Source organism: Ambystoma mexicanum, chromosome 2p (genome assembly GCF_040938575.1).
Source record: "Ambystoma mexicanum isolate Mex_15411 chromosome 2p, UKY_AmexF1_1, whole genome shotgun sequence".
NCBI classification, from domain to species: Eukaryota; Metazoa; Chordata; class Amphibia; order Caudata; family Ambystomatidae; genus Ambystoma; species Ambystoma mexicanum.
Genome location: NC_090923.1, coordinates 1128562139 through 1128579157, shown reverse-complemented (window position 1 = coordinate 1128579157; position 17019 = coordinate 1128562139). Strand labels below are relative to the sequence as shown.

Genomic DNA, 17019 nt, shown 5'->3' with positions numbered 1-17019 from the left:
GTGTTACACAACACCAGACCAATGGGAGCTGCCTGGGTAGGTGTTGTTTCATGGAATCCAAGTCGCTGGTAGTGGGCCCGCAGCCTACGCATCAGCTCCGATCTCTGTGCGTCCTTGCTGCTGCAGACTGCCCCCAACGTCCGCGCCGGATAATATAACTATACGAGTGGTAGGACAACTGTGGGAGAGGCAATTATACCTTGACCACCGACATGTTGCACCCACAAGAAATACCCACATAACTACAGCCCCATCTTACATTTCACCACAGCCCCTTAACTGACCCAGTGCAACGCCATTGCCTTGATAGTCAAACCTCCCCTGGGGCTGCACTGACTTTTTCCTGCTGATCGGTTTAAGAGACAGAATGAAATAGTGCACAAGCAAACAATTGGTTTATTTTCAACAAACAGGTGACGGAACAGATCTTAATAAGACTTGTGAGTTCACGGTTCATGGCGACCCATGAGGCAAAAAACGGATGTGAAGGAAGGGCTAGTGTACATAGAAGGTGAACAGTAGGCAGGTCAGCCTTTTACTGTCCATCTTTTGACATGAGGATCTTTAGATGTAGCAGACCTATAAAAGATGGACATGCACAAAATAGACATTTTAAGGTTGACGTGCATATATTAGTTAGATGGGAAAAGCCAAAGAAGGATGGGTGTGAACGAGCATGAAAGACAGGTGGGGGAAATGGTGAATAGAAACAAATTGAATAAAAGCGTTTATTTCTCAGGTTATTAGCGTCATATGGGTAAAGGCGTAGAAGTCAAGAGGGGTATAGAGGTGAAACTTGCCATAGTTGAATAGAGGAATCTGTTAACCAGACAGTGTTTTACTGTTGAAAACAAACAATTTTAAAAAGACACGTCAACCATTTGTAGCAGGTCAACATTTTACAGTCTACCTTTTATCGGGGGAAGGGGTCTCGATTTAGGTCAAAAGCAAGCACTCCGTGCATACACACTGCATTTACACTTGTACAGGACGGCATACCTACAAAAGAACCTCTGAAGGAGGGATTACAAAACAGGTATGTGTTAAGAATGGTAAAAAGGCAGCATGTATTCATCATTCATAACCAGATTTAAAGGAGAAAAACATTGCAACCTGATGGCAATACATAAAATCATTTTTTTTTTTTTAAATATTAAGTGTAGCACAGGACTCCAGCATCTGTACAGTGCAAGCATCTTACAAGTGAATGGTCAAACTTGACATCATTAGATCCTTAAAAAACTACAAATCGATCAAAGGGTTTTAATGTTCAGAGACTATCCTTCAGCCACGGCTGTGCTGGTTGGAGCATGTGGCGTTGGGTCCCTATGCAACAATTTTCCCCTTGGTCTTCAGGAAGCTCCACCCCCATTATGCGATCCAGCAAATCAGAAAGTGCTGTTCTGGAGCCTAGCTGACAGAGCACACAGACCTCTTCCATTACAAAAAAGGGAGCCAATAAATAGTGCTGACATATTGGGAGTGGGATGGTTTGGAGGGGCAGTAGGATTCAGTATTAAGACTGAAAAACAATCACTGACTCAAGCCTAGTCATGCGTAGATGCTAGTGTCCAACGTAACAATTATTTTAGCAGTTTCACAAAATGTACATCTCCTGTGAAGGAAACACCAGGGTAATATGCGGCCTTAACGAAATTGCTGTCTTAAAGGTACTCTTCTTGCTACCCATCTCATAGCATTTAAAAAACAGCAGGTGTTCGTATTAGCCAGACTCAACTGTATTGGCCTTATGAAGATGAAAGGCTATAATTAGCCTAACTTTAATGCTATTCGGACCTACGTAGCATGTGTTGCACATAGAATGCTACAGGAGACAGTGACCTGATGGATCTTAGAAGCATTAAGGCGCAAAAGCCTATAGATGCACCCCACAGCCAAAAGCACAAGGTATCCGTCCATTAAGGAACGGCACATACACAATGTGGCAAGTCCTCTCCCACAGAAAAGATTAAGACCGACCCAGAAATAAACAGCCAGTATCCATGAAAAATGTCCAAGAAAGGGCATCATTTATTTACCCAGCAGCGAGTGTCCTCCCTGGGCCAAGACCATAAAAACCAGAAATTCTCTAAATTCCAAACCAAGGCAAATAAAGTTAACTTCCAAGAAACAAAAGTGTCTGTAAGAAATAAGACTGCCAATGCCAGGACAATTCAGGTCTCTGCCCAGACAGCTGCTGTCGAGAAGCTGCATCCGTTCCAAGTCCCTCCTGCAGTAATCTCAAAGTCTGTCTCTGCACATCCTGGGAGATTGCCATGGCGGCAGAGGTCACCTGGTCCCCGCAGCAGTCTTGCATTAGGATTTTGTTTGCAGGATGGGGGGACAATATAGCCATGTGTCTATCCTCCCCCCCCCCCCCCCCCCGTTTCCTTTGTGAGGGTGGCTTAGTGTTATTTCTTGGCAACAATCAGCACAGCCGATGGCACCAAACCTGCAGAAAGAGAAGACCAGAGTTTAATTCAGAGGTTAGTGACCAGCATACCACACCTAGTAAGAGCAGCCCCTGAACCACATCCTTGCATTTTCTACTTCCTGACTCAGGACCATCTTCCTGACCTTCAGCTGCAGGGGAAAAAGACAAGGTGAGAGGTCTATAGTGATGTGCAAGTAATGTCAGTGCGTCGACATTCGAATCAATTTTGCATCCTTTCACACTACAGCTTGGCACGGAGCATCGATGACCCCTCAGAATTGGGTTTGCAGCACGGGGCGCATCACTGCATTGAAGATCCTAAAGAGTGCAATCCAGCCACACAATGCAAAGCAAAACAAAAAAATTTGAAAGACTAATTGCGATGGGTGAGTTCCTAAAAGTTCTAGCCACTAAAATAAATAAATAAAAAATGCGCTAGAGCATCCCAGACCTCTTCACATTTAAAAAATGTATTCATAACAGCACATATTATCTAGTATCTGAAGTCATCAGCAGGATTCATCAGAAATCTCAGTGTAAAAGACACTAACCAATAACCTTTGTGTGTCCCAACCAGACAGGTCTCAACCCATGGTCACAGAAGCTAGGTCCAACAGGATACATTGGTGCATACGCTACACAGGGGGTGGGGACACACATTTTAGACATTGAGCAGTTACAGAGAAGGGGATAAATGCTACCGACTCCCATATGAGAATTCTAAAAGTATGTTTTGGCAACATACAAAGTGCAAACCAGCCGTCCTGGGAAACGAGGGGAATGGGGAGGTGGAGAAGGGGAGACCAATTCCCCCCCCCCCCAGCCCCCAGGCACTCTGAGTGGCAAAGTGACAGTGCGAGCAAGAGCCACACACAATGTGTTGAATGCCAGCTCTGGGCCCTTTCTTGCCTCGCATGCGAGACTAGGACACCACTGGCACAACCATTCTCCACCCCCATGAGGGGCTACCGAAATTCAAGAAGTGCTCCTGACCCACTGACACCCCTAAAGGAGACAATTGTGATAGTCTTTTATGCCATATACATACTTCCTTTAATGTTTCCAGGTGCCTAATAGAGGTGCACAAACTGGATACAGAACAAGGAATCCTGTACACCTCCCACTGCATCCATTCCCGCTGCTTTCTTAAAACCAAAACCCTATGAAGCCCCACACACCCCCTACAGCTGTGATCATATCAACAGTTGAATGCAGATTACAAGACGAAAGCATTAAAAGCCATTTCAAGTATGGAAGGTCCAAAGCCCAGATCGGACTTCACAGTGAACCTGCGGCTGTAATATTGCACCGAGGGTACAGCGTAGAGAACATGTGGGCCTTGGGGTCAGGGTGAAGGGGTGGTTTGAAGAGCTGGGAGAGAGAATACTGGGTTAAAGCATCAGTGATACACTAGTTTCCGTTATTCTTTTGGTCCATTGTCGCTGAACAAGTCTCTCCTAAAAGGCAAAGAATGTGTGGGCACAAGGAAAATCCAAATAATAAATACATATATACCCATGTTGATATGAATGATGGACCGTACAAGTGGTCAGAGCAAAGCAGGACACTGGGGACAACTTACCAATAGTCCTGGTCTTTGGACGTATTATTCAACAATGCTGAGGAACTGGGTTCCCTTCAGAGCATGGGGCTCTTCCACCCCTCCCTCCACCCCAAAACTAGGTTTCTTTAACATACACACAATTGCCCTGAGCCCCAATCACATACAAACTTTCACAGGCTTCTTAAGGCTTTCAGACAACAATCTCAATCACCCAGCCATTGTCATGATCTGCTAAATCACCCCTACCACACCCCACCCTCACCCACAATCATGAGAACAAAGGATAGCTGTTGCACTCTGTACTGCATGTGTGCGCAAGTGTTCACGCTCAAAATCTTCCCACCCCTCCCCTGAAGTTCTACAAATAACCAGAGGTGTAAAATTGGGGCATAACCTCACCTTTGGAAGTTTGTATTATGTGACAGCTCCTCAGGGATTGGGTGAAATAGGGCAACATCAGATTGCCACTTGTCAACAGACCCGGAGGGTTCTCTGTAGCCCAAGGTAGAATGCCAAACAAGGCAACAAAGTAAAAGACCTGAGGTTCCTGGAGGCACTGTATTCGGCAGAGACCCTCTCCAGGTCCATGCCCCAACTTGAATGACATCTCTAAAACCCCCAGGAACCCATTGTCCCTTTACTATCTGGACTCGAATGCCAGTATGCAGGTTTTGGCAGTGAACCATAGAGAGAACTACAGAATCCAAGACCCATAGGAATAATCACTCTGCACATTTAAGAATCTTCCTGAAAACGTCAGTCCCATGCAAGGAGGGCAGGGGGTGGGGGGGGGGGGGGGGGTTGATTTCGGTTAGACATCAGCATCACAAGCTCTGCACAAACCAAGAGTCCAGCAATGGAGCCATCCTTGATGATTGACCTCCAGCAAGAGATTGTGGTGCAGTGCTGGCTCCAACACAGGAACCTGAAACAATGTGCACTGGAGCCAAGAGTTTACCATCGAACGAGGGACCAGAGAGAGCAGCAGCAGGGAAAAGCACAAGCATTTGGGAGATGCCTCATGCTAGCCAGCCCCTGGGAGATATCAGGCAGGTACAAGCCAAGCCATTAACTTCTGCTAGGTGTCAAAATGGCCACCCTGCCCGTTCAATTGGTTGGGAAAATACATGCAGCTTGAGAAGATGACATTTTCCCACACAACCACTACAAAGATGCCTTACAGAGGATTACCATGCATAACCTAGCACTATGGAGGGGTAGCAAAAGAGGGAGGAGGCAGGACCTACAAAACAAATAGGGCCAATGCTAAATGAGTTAGGCAGGTGTTATGAGCAGGAGAGTCACCAATGGCCAGGAGGGGAAATAAAGGATGACAAGAATCAAAAGGAAGACTGGAGAAGCCAGGATTGTAGCTACAAGAAAAATTGTCTTTTAGAAAGCAGACAAAATGGTTATGGCTCAGAAGGGGCTAAGTATGGAGAACTCTGAAGGCCAGATGCACGCTAGATGAACAAGAGCCCTCAAGAATCTAGACCCTGGGCCTACCTACATTCTGAAGAGCAGAGACCTATTAGGATAGATTTGTAGAATCAGCCCTATGGCCAGATTCCAAGAGGCCACCCATTCCAGTGAACAGAGACACCAACATCTATCAAAACTCTCAAGGTAGTGTGACGGAGCAGTAAGGCTCAGACTTAGTGCGTGTGATGAAGGGTGCAGCCAAGCACACATGGCGCACTCCTACCAATACAAGTGTGGCAGAATGATAAAAAGTATTTAGGCCTCGTCAACTGTTAGCAATAAATAAACAGTATTATATTAAATATACACAACTACTACAAAAGACATCACTTTTAGGGGGCTCTGTTTTTAAAAAATTTTTTTTACTGTCGATCCCATGTACTGCACTGCCCCCTCCCCAACCCGCACTTTTCCCCTTCCCCTGCACTTGCACTTGCGCAATCTCAAGGTCACTTGGCCTAGTAAGAGCATGGTCTGTCTTTCCTCTGTTCCCCCTCACTTCTCTCGTCTCACCTTGAAACACTGGTGTATAGGCGCTTTATAAACGTCATATCATAACACTCACTTTTGAACACAGATCAAGATTAGAACACTAATGTAGCAAGTAACTTGAAGACAGAACAAGGTAAGTTGGAGAAGTAATCTGTAAGGAAGAAAGGTGTACACAATACACAACCTTATACGTAGAAGAGTCCATGCTAAAAAGTCCTTCCTTTGCTAATCGAGATGGGGCCCGATGCCCCTAGAGTCACAAGTCTCAGTAGAACTCTTTGCAGGAGGTCAGGCGGCTTTAAAGTGGTCTGAACAAGTGTTGCAACAAGTAGTTTGACAATTAAAGTTCTTAGGGGACCCTCTCCCAATACATCCACCTTAGAGGAAGACCAGGGGGGATCTTTACCCAGAACTCCACCAATCACAGTCAGAAAAGGGAGAGGTAGGGCTAGGATTTTATGCCCATTAAACCCATTGGAGATAGGAACTTTTAGTTTTACTCACACCCTGTACTCGGATTCACTGAAGGACCACTTCGGGTGTTCCTGAAACTCACTGACCCAGAGTGCCACACGTCTTTGTTCGTTCGAGGGGGTCTAGGGGTTGCGGGTGCAAAGGTCACTTTCAGCAGATGGAGGTCCGGTATGTTGAAGAAAGGACCACTGTGTTGTCAATGACCTCAAGAGGACTCTCGGGACATGATGCAAATCAGCAATAGCCACTGATGATGGAAGTCAGCCCTCATGGTGGAAACAAATAAGCTGGTCTGGCAAATAGACGATGCAGAGAGGTAGTCCATGGGGAAGCTGATCAGCCCACAGGATGGTTCCGGGACACCTCCAAAGGCTTCCAAGGGCCGGATCCTCCAGCTGAAGTAGAGACCGTTTCTCTACGGCCCAGGAGTCAGGGGAAAGCACCAATTAAGGCCTTCTGACGATCAGCAGAGTAGGAGGGCTTCGCCAGGATGTTTGAAGACTACAATGCTGGATGTCTGCAATGACAGATTCCAGTCCTTCACTGAGATGCCAGAAAAACTTGAAATGCTAAGGATCTGTTTGACTGGACATTGCGAAGTGTCACGACTGCGACATCTGAAAAGACTTTTTAAAACCAGGTTACATGCCTTCAGCGACTAACAGGTATACTTGTATTAACATATGTGGCCATTCTCTGGTTTAATGTTGTAAGTGCATGAATCCACCCCTATATTGCGCCACAATCAACACCAAGTGAGACAAAGAACATTTAAAGGAAACATTAATAGTGAGCCACTGGAGTGGCAGACTTCCTGCTAATCAATAGCCCATTCTATGCTTATGAGATGCACGTCCCAAACCGACTTGAAAATCTTACCATTACAATTCCACAACCAATAGATATTGTTTTTATATAATGTGGAGTCCATGAACCAAGCCGTGACCAGATCTACCCTCCAGCTTTGGATAGAAGTTGCCTAGAAGCTACGTTGGAGGAGACAGTGGAGTAATACATGGGGGTCACTACAGTAAGTAACAATTACTTCTGTCCCATTACTCCATAATTATGCGACTTATGCCAAACCAATGTTATCTCACGGCTAGAGAGACTAAATCACTAAACCTTTAGGTGCCACCTATCCAAACTGAGAATCAGAATTTGAGCTGGAATCAAGGCAGTAATGTCTGCAGAACGTCCAAATAGCAGGCCTAGGTGAAGGCACAGCTCTCCATGGCCACAGAGGCAGCTTTGGCACACACTAAAAATGGTCCTTGGGAGAAGGGAGCTTCAGAAATACAATGCACTATCCCTTGAGTGATGGTAGTTTTGTGGAAGGCCAAAGTGTGACTCTGGCATGACACCCTTCTGATAGAGGTCTCATCAGGATGCACATTTGGTTATGTGCCCCAGAGCGATCTTAAGCCCCTTACGATACAGGCGCACTAAGTACCCAGTTTTCTCCTGTGCAAATAGACTTGCATAACTGGCTGAGAGTGCACTACTGGTTGTTGGCATTGGGTGTCGGTAGTATCCCAGATGTGGCTCTACATTGCATACTGTAAAGCCCACTGTAAAGCCCAGTACAATAATTGCAGGATATCATGGTCACCCAACTATGGGGAAAAGGGTGATAAAAAAATGCCAACATGCAGTGGGCTTTTAACATCCACCCCAACTGTCATCAGGACACAAGGAAACAACTCTGAATGGTCACAATGGATATTGCATGACAGCCCTCTTGGTAGGTAAGCTTGGATCTGCTAGAAAGCACTATTGGGAAAGGTGGACTGCCTGTTTTCTCCATTTGTTAACATGCAATTCGGGGCAGACGCAACAATTAGGCACAAAAGAGTTTACAAAAAAAAAAAAAAAAAAGACACAGGAGGGAGACAGGATAAAAGGTTGTCAAGCCTTTTGAAACCAGGTTAACTCCAGATAATAAGCTGGAAGAGCAATGCAGAACCCGGGGGCAGTGATGGAGAATGTGTCCCTACTTAATGGAAGTCAAGATAATACCATGATTGGAACAGGGGCTCCTTTTTGGTTTGTAGGCAAATAGCCCCCCCCGCCCCACCCATGGTACTTGGGAGCAAGGCCATAAATGCATTTAAAGACCAAGCACAGGAATCTTTTTTTCCTCCTCCTGGGCTTCAATTCCTCCCTCATCTCCATTAACATCTTTCCCAAGGTGCTCAAAGCCAAATCTGACTCCATCTCTACTTGGGCAGGTCTCATTCACGCAGGCCCTTCATTCTGTGAGGTCCCAGCTCTAAATCTTGCAGGAGCAAATGAGTCCACCAGGCCCCTTCGTCTGGCCCTCCCAACAATCTTTAAATCACAATTGCTGAGATGACCAGCTCGGGGAGAAAGGAGAAGAAAAAAAAAAAAAGTCCCTGCTGCTTGCCCCCGAACTGCTGAACCTCACGCCTCCTGGAGACCTGCAAATGAACGCATCTTGGTTACATTACTGAGTCTCTACAATGCTCTACCACTTTCCCCAAATTACCCGTTATTCCCACTGCCAAAGCTTGGAGGTGCCTTTTGAACTGTGTTGAATTTTGTCTCAAATGTGTTTTCTCCTTTGGTTTAGCTGATAGTTCAGAACTAAAATGGCAAAAAATGCAATTGTCCCTGTGCTGTATGCAGCCTCAGTTTTTAACTATCATTTATTCCTAGGTTGAGCGGCCGATTGCCTCTGTGCTGAATGCTGCTTTGACAGTTTTAAGCAGTATTATTTACATTAACTGGACGGATTATTGTCTGCCTTGAGAGTTTTAAACCATTTCTATTAATGACGGCTGAGTGACTAGTCACTCACTTTGCTGCGTTCTTCTCATGAGCTGCTCCTATAATATCGTCGCAATGCACAACGTGGATCGCAGACTCCGCGCATTAAAGGGAATTCACTGTCTCCACCGTCCTTCTAGGAGGAGATGCGCCCCGTCAGCCCACAGCGGATGTACTTGAACCGCCCAGTACCCTGCGCGTACACCAAGTAACCTTGGCCTTCAGTAACACTCAAGGGACACGTGCACCCAATTGGAGGTCCCTTCAGTTGTAACCGACTCTTGAGGCCGCGCTGCATTATATAAAGTTGAATTATTTTTCGATCTGCGCACATTCTGCTACAGTTGCGCTTTACAGTATTGCAAACCGCCTTGCATATACTTCTAGGGTTATTAAAAAAAAACTATACATCCAAGCATTCTGTGCAAGTGGTTTTCATAGAATGTTAGTTCTCAACTTTGTTTTGGCACTCATCAGAGTTCAACTACTTGGTTGGCAACTAGTGATCAACTTCAGCTTAGCTTGAATGACAATGCATTACTTACCGTAAAAGCATTTCTGATGGTTGTATCTGCTTAGATTCACATGCTGTGCATAGGTCCGACACCCAGTGGTCACTGCGGAGTATTGCATTTTGTTTTTTGTAGTCGAAAAGGGGACGTCGACAAGGCGTGTCTGTAACACTATGCCTATAGTGACGTGCGCTGTACCCACAATCCCTCACGCGTCGAGGTCCCTCTGCTTGTATTTTTCTGCCCTGAGGGAGCCTTCTAGACGTGAGTGAGTACAGAAAAGAGAGAAATATAGTAGAGGATGTCTATGTTCCTTCCATCCGAGCGGGGAGGAAGGGCGGGCGCATGTGAATCTAAGCAGATACAACCATCAGAAATGCTTTTACGCTAAGTAATGCATTGTCTTCTGATGTTTGTTAATCTGCTTAGAATCACATGCTGTGCATAGACTAGCGAGCAGTACCCGGAGTTGGCGGTGGGTTATGAGAAGGAACAGTAGAGAAAAGATGTCTTAATACTGCCTGCCCCACCTGGGAGTCAGATCTAGAGTGTGCATCTAGACAGTAGTGTTTTGTAAAGGTGTGCACAGAACTCCAGGTAGCCGCTTTGCAGATGGACTCAAGGGGAACATTTGCAATGAATGCTATGGAAGCCCCCGTGCCTCGAGTGGAATGTGCTCTTGGCTTGAAGGGTAGTTCTCTCTTAGCAAGAGTGTAACAGAGAGTGATGCATTGTACAATCCATCTAGATATAGTGGACTTAGAGACGGCATCTCCTTCTCTTCCTGCTGCCACCGAGACAAAGAACTGATTAGTCTTTCTCAGTGATCTGGTTCTTTCCATGTAGAACATGACAGCTCTGCGTACATCTAGTGTATGCAGACTTTTTTCTCACAAGCTGGAAGGGTTTTGAAAGAACGTTGGTAGTTCTATAGATTGGTTTACATGAAATTTCGAGATGAATTTTGGTGCAAACCTTGGGTGTGTGCGAAGAACCACCTTATCCTTGTGAACTGATACGAAGGGGTCTAGTACAGAAAGAGCCTGTAGTTCACTTACTCTCCTAATGGAGGTGATAGCTATTAGGAAAGCAGTCTTAAGAGTGAGGTATTTAAGAGTTGCCTTGTGCATGGGTTCGAAAGGAGTGCCCATGAGTCTAGAAAGTACCACGTTTAAGTCCCATCCGGGAGCTGGGTTAGCTATCGGGGGGTGTATTCTCTTTACCCCTTCCATAAAGGCCTTGATAACTGGTATCTTCCACCACGACACTTTAAGTTGGGAAGTGGTGTATGCAGAAAGTGCCGTTAGGTGGACTTTAATGGAATTAAACACTAGATCTGAATCCAGTAAATGGGTGAAGTACAGAATAATGTTAGTGGCAGAGCAGTTAACCGGGTTGATGTTCTTACTTCTACACCAGATGACAAATCGTTTCCACTTGCTAGAATAGCAGTGGCGAGTATTAGGTTGTCTGGCTTCCCTGAGGATGTCCATACATCTCTGAGGGAGATGTAAATGTCCAAATTCTATGATCTCAGGAGCCAGGCTGCTAAGTTCATGGTCTGAGGGCATGGATGCAGAGTCCTGCCCTTGTCTTGTGACAGCATGTTGTACGGGCAGGGAAGTTTCATTGGGGGAGATAGGGACATCTCCATCAAGTGAGCGAACCATGGCTGCCGGGCCCACATTGGGGCTACTAGTATCATGGTAACCTGCTCTTGGTGCATCTTGTGCACCACTTTGTTGAGGAGGGGAGTCGGGGGAAAGGCGTAAACAAATTTCCCTGACCATTGAATCAACAGACCGTTCCCCTTGGACTGGTTCTGGGGGTACCTGGAGGCGTAACTTTGGCATTGTGAGTTCTCTAACTTTGGCATTGTGAGTTCTCCAGGGTTGCGAACAGGTCTATTTCCGGGAAACCCCATTGCGTGAAGACGTCTGAGACGATGTTTTCGTGTAATTGCCATTCGTACTCTTTGGGTAGGGGGAAGTCTCTGCTGAGTTTGTCTGCTAGCAGATTGAGTTCCCCTGGTACATGTTGTGATAGTAGGAACATGTTGTGTTTGAGAGCCCACTTCCATATATTCTGGGACAGCTTGGACAGTCCTGGAGAGTGAGTGCCCCCTTGCTTGTTGAGAAAGTGCATGGCTGTGGTGCTGTCTGTGAGGACCATCACTGTCTTTCCTTGTAAGTGTTCCTGAAAGGCTTTCAGTGCTTTGAACACTGCTAATAGTTCCAGCAGGTTTATATGCTTGGATGCTAAGCTCGGAGTCCACACTCCGTGAGCAGTCTGATGGGATAGGTGAGCCCCCCATCCTGTAAGGGATGCGTCTGTGGTTAGAGTGGCTTCCACTGCGGGTGTGGCAAAAGTTTTCCCTAATAACAGGTTTTCCTTTGTCCACCACCGTAGCGAGAGAACCAAGGCCTGCGAGACCACCACCAGATCGTCCCATTGTCCGCTGGCCTGACACCACTGGCTGTAGAGCCACTCTTGCATTATGCGCAGGCGCGCGCGTGAGGTACCAAATAAATACATGACGCCATCATCCCTAGCAAGCGCATTGCTTTGCGTACCGTCACCTCTTGACCTGCCACATATTGGGGGATCTGAAACAGCATGTTTTGGACCCTCTCGTTGGAGGGGAAGACGAGGCCGTCCTTTGTTCGAATTAGAGCCCCTAGGAATTGTTTGATTTGGCTGGGGTCTAAGCTGGACTTCTTTTCATTGATGGAGAAGCCCAGTTGGGACAAAGGGTCTACGGGTCCTTTGGGTATTGGAGAAGCATGTTTCGTAAGAATCCCCTGTTATGAGCCAGTCGTCGAGGTACGGGTAAACCGGGATGGATAATCTGCGCAGGTGGGCCGCTGCCACTGCCAGTACTTTCGTAAATACCCTTGGTGCAGATGCTATCCCGAAGGGTAGTACTCTGAACTGATAGTGTTTGTTCTCTATCTTGAACCTGAGGTATTTTCTGTGCGCTGGCAACATTAAAATATGAAAGTATGCATCTTTCATGTCTAGTGTTGTCATGTAATCCCCCTGTGATAGAATAAATACCTTCTGTTACCTGAGATAGGGGGACAGCCTCTATAGCTTCTTTTTTCAGTAGCTCTTCTACTTCTTGAAGAAGAATAGTGAGGTGTTCCGGTGTCATGCGTCGGTTCCGTGGGGGTCTGTATTTCGGGGAACCGTTGAATTCGATGCAGTATCCATGGGCTATGGTGGATAATACCCAGCGGTCTGACGTTATTCCCTCCCATGCTGAAAGGAACGATGTTAGCCGGCCCCCGACCGGTGATGCATGGGAGGGGACCCGAATATTTGGGTCATTTGTTGGTATTGGGCGTGGGGCCTTTTGGATTGGAGCCGCGCCCTCTTCCTTTGCCACGACGTTGGCCTCTTTGACTGAACTGGGTGCTTTGGTTAGAGGGCCAGTTGGTAGCAGAGTAAAATTGTTGTTGGCTTTGCTGCTGGCGTTGGCCACGAAAGGAGCGTCTATTGCCATAGCTGCGTCTGTTAGGTGGCCTAGAAATTTGGTCAAGAGTCTTGATGGTATCAAACTCCTTCTTTGCATGTTCTAGGGCCTCATCAACTGCTTTCCCAAACAGATGTGTTTGCTCTATGGGCTTATTTATTAGGGAAGCCTGAGTTTCTGGCTTAAATCCCGAATTGCGCAGCCAGACATGGCGTTTGAGAAGTATTCCCTGAACCAGGGAGCGGCCAGCTGTCTCTGCGGCATCTAAGGAGTTCTTTACGATGCCCTGGTTTACAAGAGTTCCCTCTGATATAGTAGCCAACAGGCGTGAACGCAGGGGTTCTGGTGCGTCCTCTGCTTCGCTGCGCAGCTTGCTCCACTGTGCATCTGCGTAGCTAGCTAGTAGGGAATTGTTATTCGCGATCCTGGTTGAGAAGGCGGCGGAGGTCGTGATTCTCTTCCCAAGTGCATAGAGCTTTTTGCCCTCTTTGTCAGGTGGTGCCTCACTAGTAGATAGTGGTACCCCCGCTCTCTTTCTTGTGTTAGTCACTACCAGAGAGTCCGGAATAGAATGTCCCCTGATGTACAAAGGGTCAGAAGACGAAGGGCTGAAGAGCTTTTCTATCCGAGGGTTGACCCCTCTGACTAAGGCCGGATTGGAAAGGGAAGGAGTTATTCTCTTTATAGAAGCCAGGAGCGGAATGGACTGGCTGACCGGGGCTTTTTCTTTAATAACTTTTTCTACAAAGTCTATGTCCGGAAGAGTCTCCCCTGTGTCTATTTCAAAATGCGCTGCTGCCTTGCGCAATAGTGCATTAAGTGAAGGCTGGTCATCTATGGGGGAGGTCTTCCCAATAGGTGAGTCCTTGGGAGGAGAAGGATGAAAGACATCAGGGTCTGAGTGCACTGATGGGGATTGCCAAGGCTGCACTGATGGGGAGTGCCAGGGCTGTGAGGTAGCTGTATCTTCTTCAAAAGCTCCTGCGCTAGTCTAAGGGTCTTCCTCAAACCTCTCCTCCTCAAGTTCTTCCTCTCCACCTAAACACTCCTCATCTTCCTGGAGGTAATGCTCCTCTTCAGTGAGGTCATATGTATCTGTAGAAGGGGGAAACAGCCTAGGAATCTTGACCCTAGGGTCATCCTGGGTCCATTCTCTTGGTCTTTTGGGTGTGGGTGGGTTTTGGCTACCCAAAAACCTCTCCATCTTTTCCATACAAGAATGGAGTCTTTCCAGGGTCTCACGGGGAACCCCTGAATAGTCTAGAGGGGGGAAATCAGTGTTTTCACCTTCAAAACGCTTCGAACGCTCCCACAACGTCGACGAAAGGTTTCCGTCGCCCTCAGAAAAGCCTTCCGGTAGTTCAGAAGTGCCTTTAGATGGATGGGGCAGTTCCTGGCTACTCTTGTGCTTTTCCGGCGTTTCTATTTCCTTGGGTGCGGTATTCGACGTCTGTTTCGTCGTCCGTTTACGTTTGTCCTCGGAAACAATTCTCGCCAGACTCTCGACGACGAGTTCGTCAGTCGAGGGTTCTGGAGTCAGCGTTGCCTGCGTTGCGCGTTGTTTTTCGACGGCCGCTCTATGGAGCGTTACGTCGGATGTTTTTGAGGTAGCGCCCGTATTAGATGAAAGCCCAATCGCTGGTCGCGGCTGCGTTTGCGGGTGGGGCTTGAGACCCTTTCGGTCTGAGGTCGACGCCGGAGTGCCCTGCGTCCCCTTCGGCGCTGGTGGATCCTTCGTCTTGGACGAAGAAGAGCCGTGGGTTGTGTGCTTAGGCCTATGGGGTCTGTGTGCGTCCTTGTCGCCGGGGTGTTCATCCCCATAAGCAGGGCGTGAGCCGAGCCAGTCGGGGCCGGGGACGGACGTTGAGGAGCGCGAGCGCTCCTTCTGGGGGTTAATGACCTCCGTAACGGACGTCGAGTTATCACCCTCCTCGTCACTTTCTGTAACAGCGGCGGCGGGTGAGGAAACTGACTTCGACATAGCGTAGTCTGCCCACCTCTTAACTTTCCGTTCTTTAAGAGTTCTTGGTTTCAAGAGCTTACAGGCCGCGCAGCTGTCCTCTTTATGATCGAGGGGCAAGCAACGATTACAGAGCTTGTGTTTGTCCTTCCAAGTGTATTTGCCCCTACAGCGTGGGCAAAACTTAAAAGGTGTCCTCTCCATAGCTGAGGCAATAAAAACTGGTGATAACAACCCCAAGGGAAAGATAGGGGAGAAAGAAAGACATTCTCGACGAGAAGGTAAAAGTTTGAAACCCCCACTCTCCCTACTGTATGTTGGCCGGCGAGGCCTGGCCACGTGTTCGGCAGCGCCGAAGGATCTCCTCCGTCTCTTCTCCTCCGTCGAAAACTTGCTCGGCGGAGAAACAGCTTCACAGCTAACGTCGAGGGGAGGGATCTTTAACAATAAGTATATATTAAGGACCGAGGTCCGTAGTAATTGTTTAGCAATGTCTCTCTAGGAGCTCCGCTGGGCGGAAAAAACCAATCTGAGGGACCTCGACGCGTGAGGGATTGTGGGTACAGCGCACGTCACTATAGGGATAGTGTTACAGACACGCCTTGTCGACGTCCCCTTTTCGACTACGAAAAACAAAATGCAATACTCCGCAGTGACCACTGGATGTCGGACCTATGCACAGCATGTGATTCTAAGCAGATTAACAAACATCAGAAATCTTCTTATTGGGTTTTGACTCAATAACATTCTGGAACTCTGGATACTGTGACCTTCCTTGAGCTCGACAGGAATGGAAGGCAGTTTAGAATCTCCTTAAAGATTCCAAAACTACCTCACAATCACCACTGCACCAATCACTGCTGCACTACAAGTCCTCCATCTTTAGTTGCGACAATTGCTGAAAAAGTACTGCTAAGGAAAAACTTCTTATAGCTCCTAGATAACCTCACTTGGCAGAAAACCTAGGCGCTAGCATCCTCCTAGCACTAACACACCTTTTCCTGACCCTGAACTTGCTTCTAGCAGAGTTACACACTGTGGAGGCCCTAGCGAGATTCTCAGTTCCCTATGTGAGCCGAGGGTATTCTTGCTGCAATCATGGGAGCACAGGGCAGGCGGGCTGAGATCAGTTCTAAGTGCACCAACGATGATGCCTAGCTGATGTGGAGTTCACAAGGTCTGCTTGGTCCAGAGCGCAGCCTGAAATCAAATATCTCTACATGTGAGTGTAGCCTTGCATGAACGCGCATCAACGTGCACACGTGGCTGGGGTTTTTATGGTGTATAGGACACATCCTTCAAGGGGGGGGGGGGGGGGGGGGGAACGAACAGTCTTGGTTGTCGTAGATATTAGTCCCAGACCCTACGATAGGGAGAGGGTGACAGCGAGCACATCTGTAGCGATGAGTATGTAGACTATGGCAGACTCCCATTAGATGGGAGTGGTGCATAGTGCAGGCAATTGTATAGTTGCATCATTCTTTATGGGGATTGAGAGAAGTTTAATCGCTGATTATTTGGTATTGAGCGCACAGTAATTAGAAACGTTGGGGTATATTGTGTTGGCTGAGATGGAAGAGGTGCCGGAAGATGGTTGCTGTGAATCTGTAAATAGTAGTGCTTAGTGGATTGATGAAATAATAGTGGTCAAAGGAGGAGGGGCCAGGTAACTGTACACTAACAATAGAGTCGCAGGTAGCTACAATTGTGTGGGCCTGTATAGAGAGCCAATGTTGGGTGGCCCTGTGGAGGTGGCCATTGAGCGTTGTTTTGATGGGAATAGAAGGTGTGAATGAGTGAGGTAAGGGGAGTGTTGAGTGGGTGTGTGTATTGGGT

General features: G+C 47.3%; 1 protein-coding gene across 1 annotated transcript in view; it reads right to left on the bottom strand.

Annotated features, from left to right (window-relative positions):
• Positions 1-2013: 2013 nt before the first annotated feature.
• UBXN1 (UBX domain protein 1) overlaps positions 2014-17019 on the bottom strand; it is a 59778-nt gene continuing 44772 nt past the window's right edge. The window contains exon 10 of the mRNA XM_069645178.1: positions 2014-2452. Within this exon, the coding sequence (XP_069501279.1) occupies positions 2412-2452 (41 nt within the window). The 3' untranslated portion in view covers positions 2014-2411. The remainder of the gene's footprint in view (positions 2453-17019) is intronic.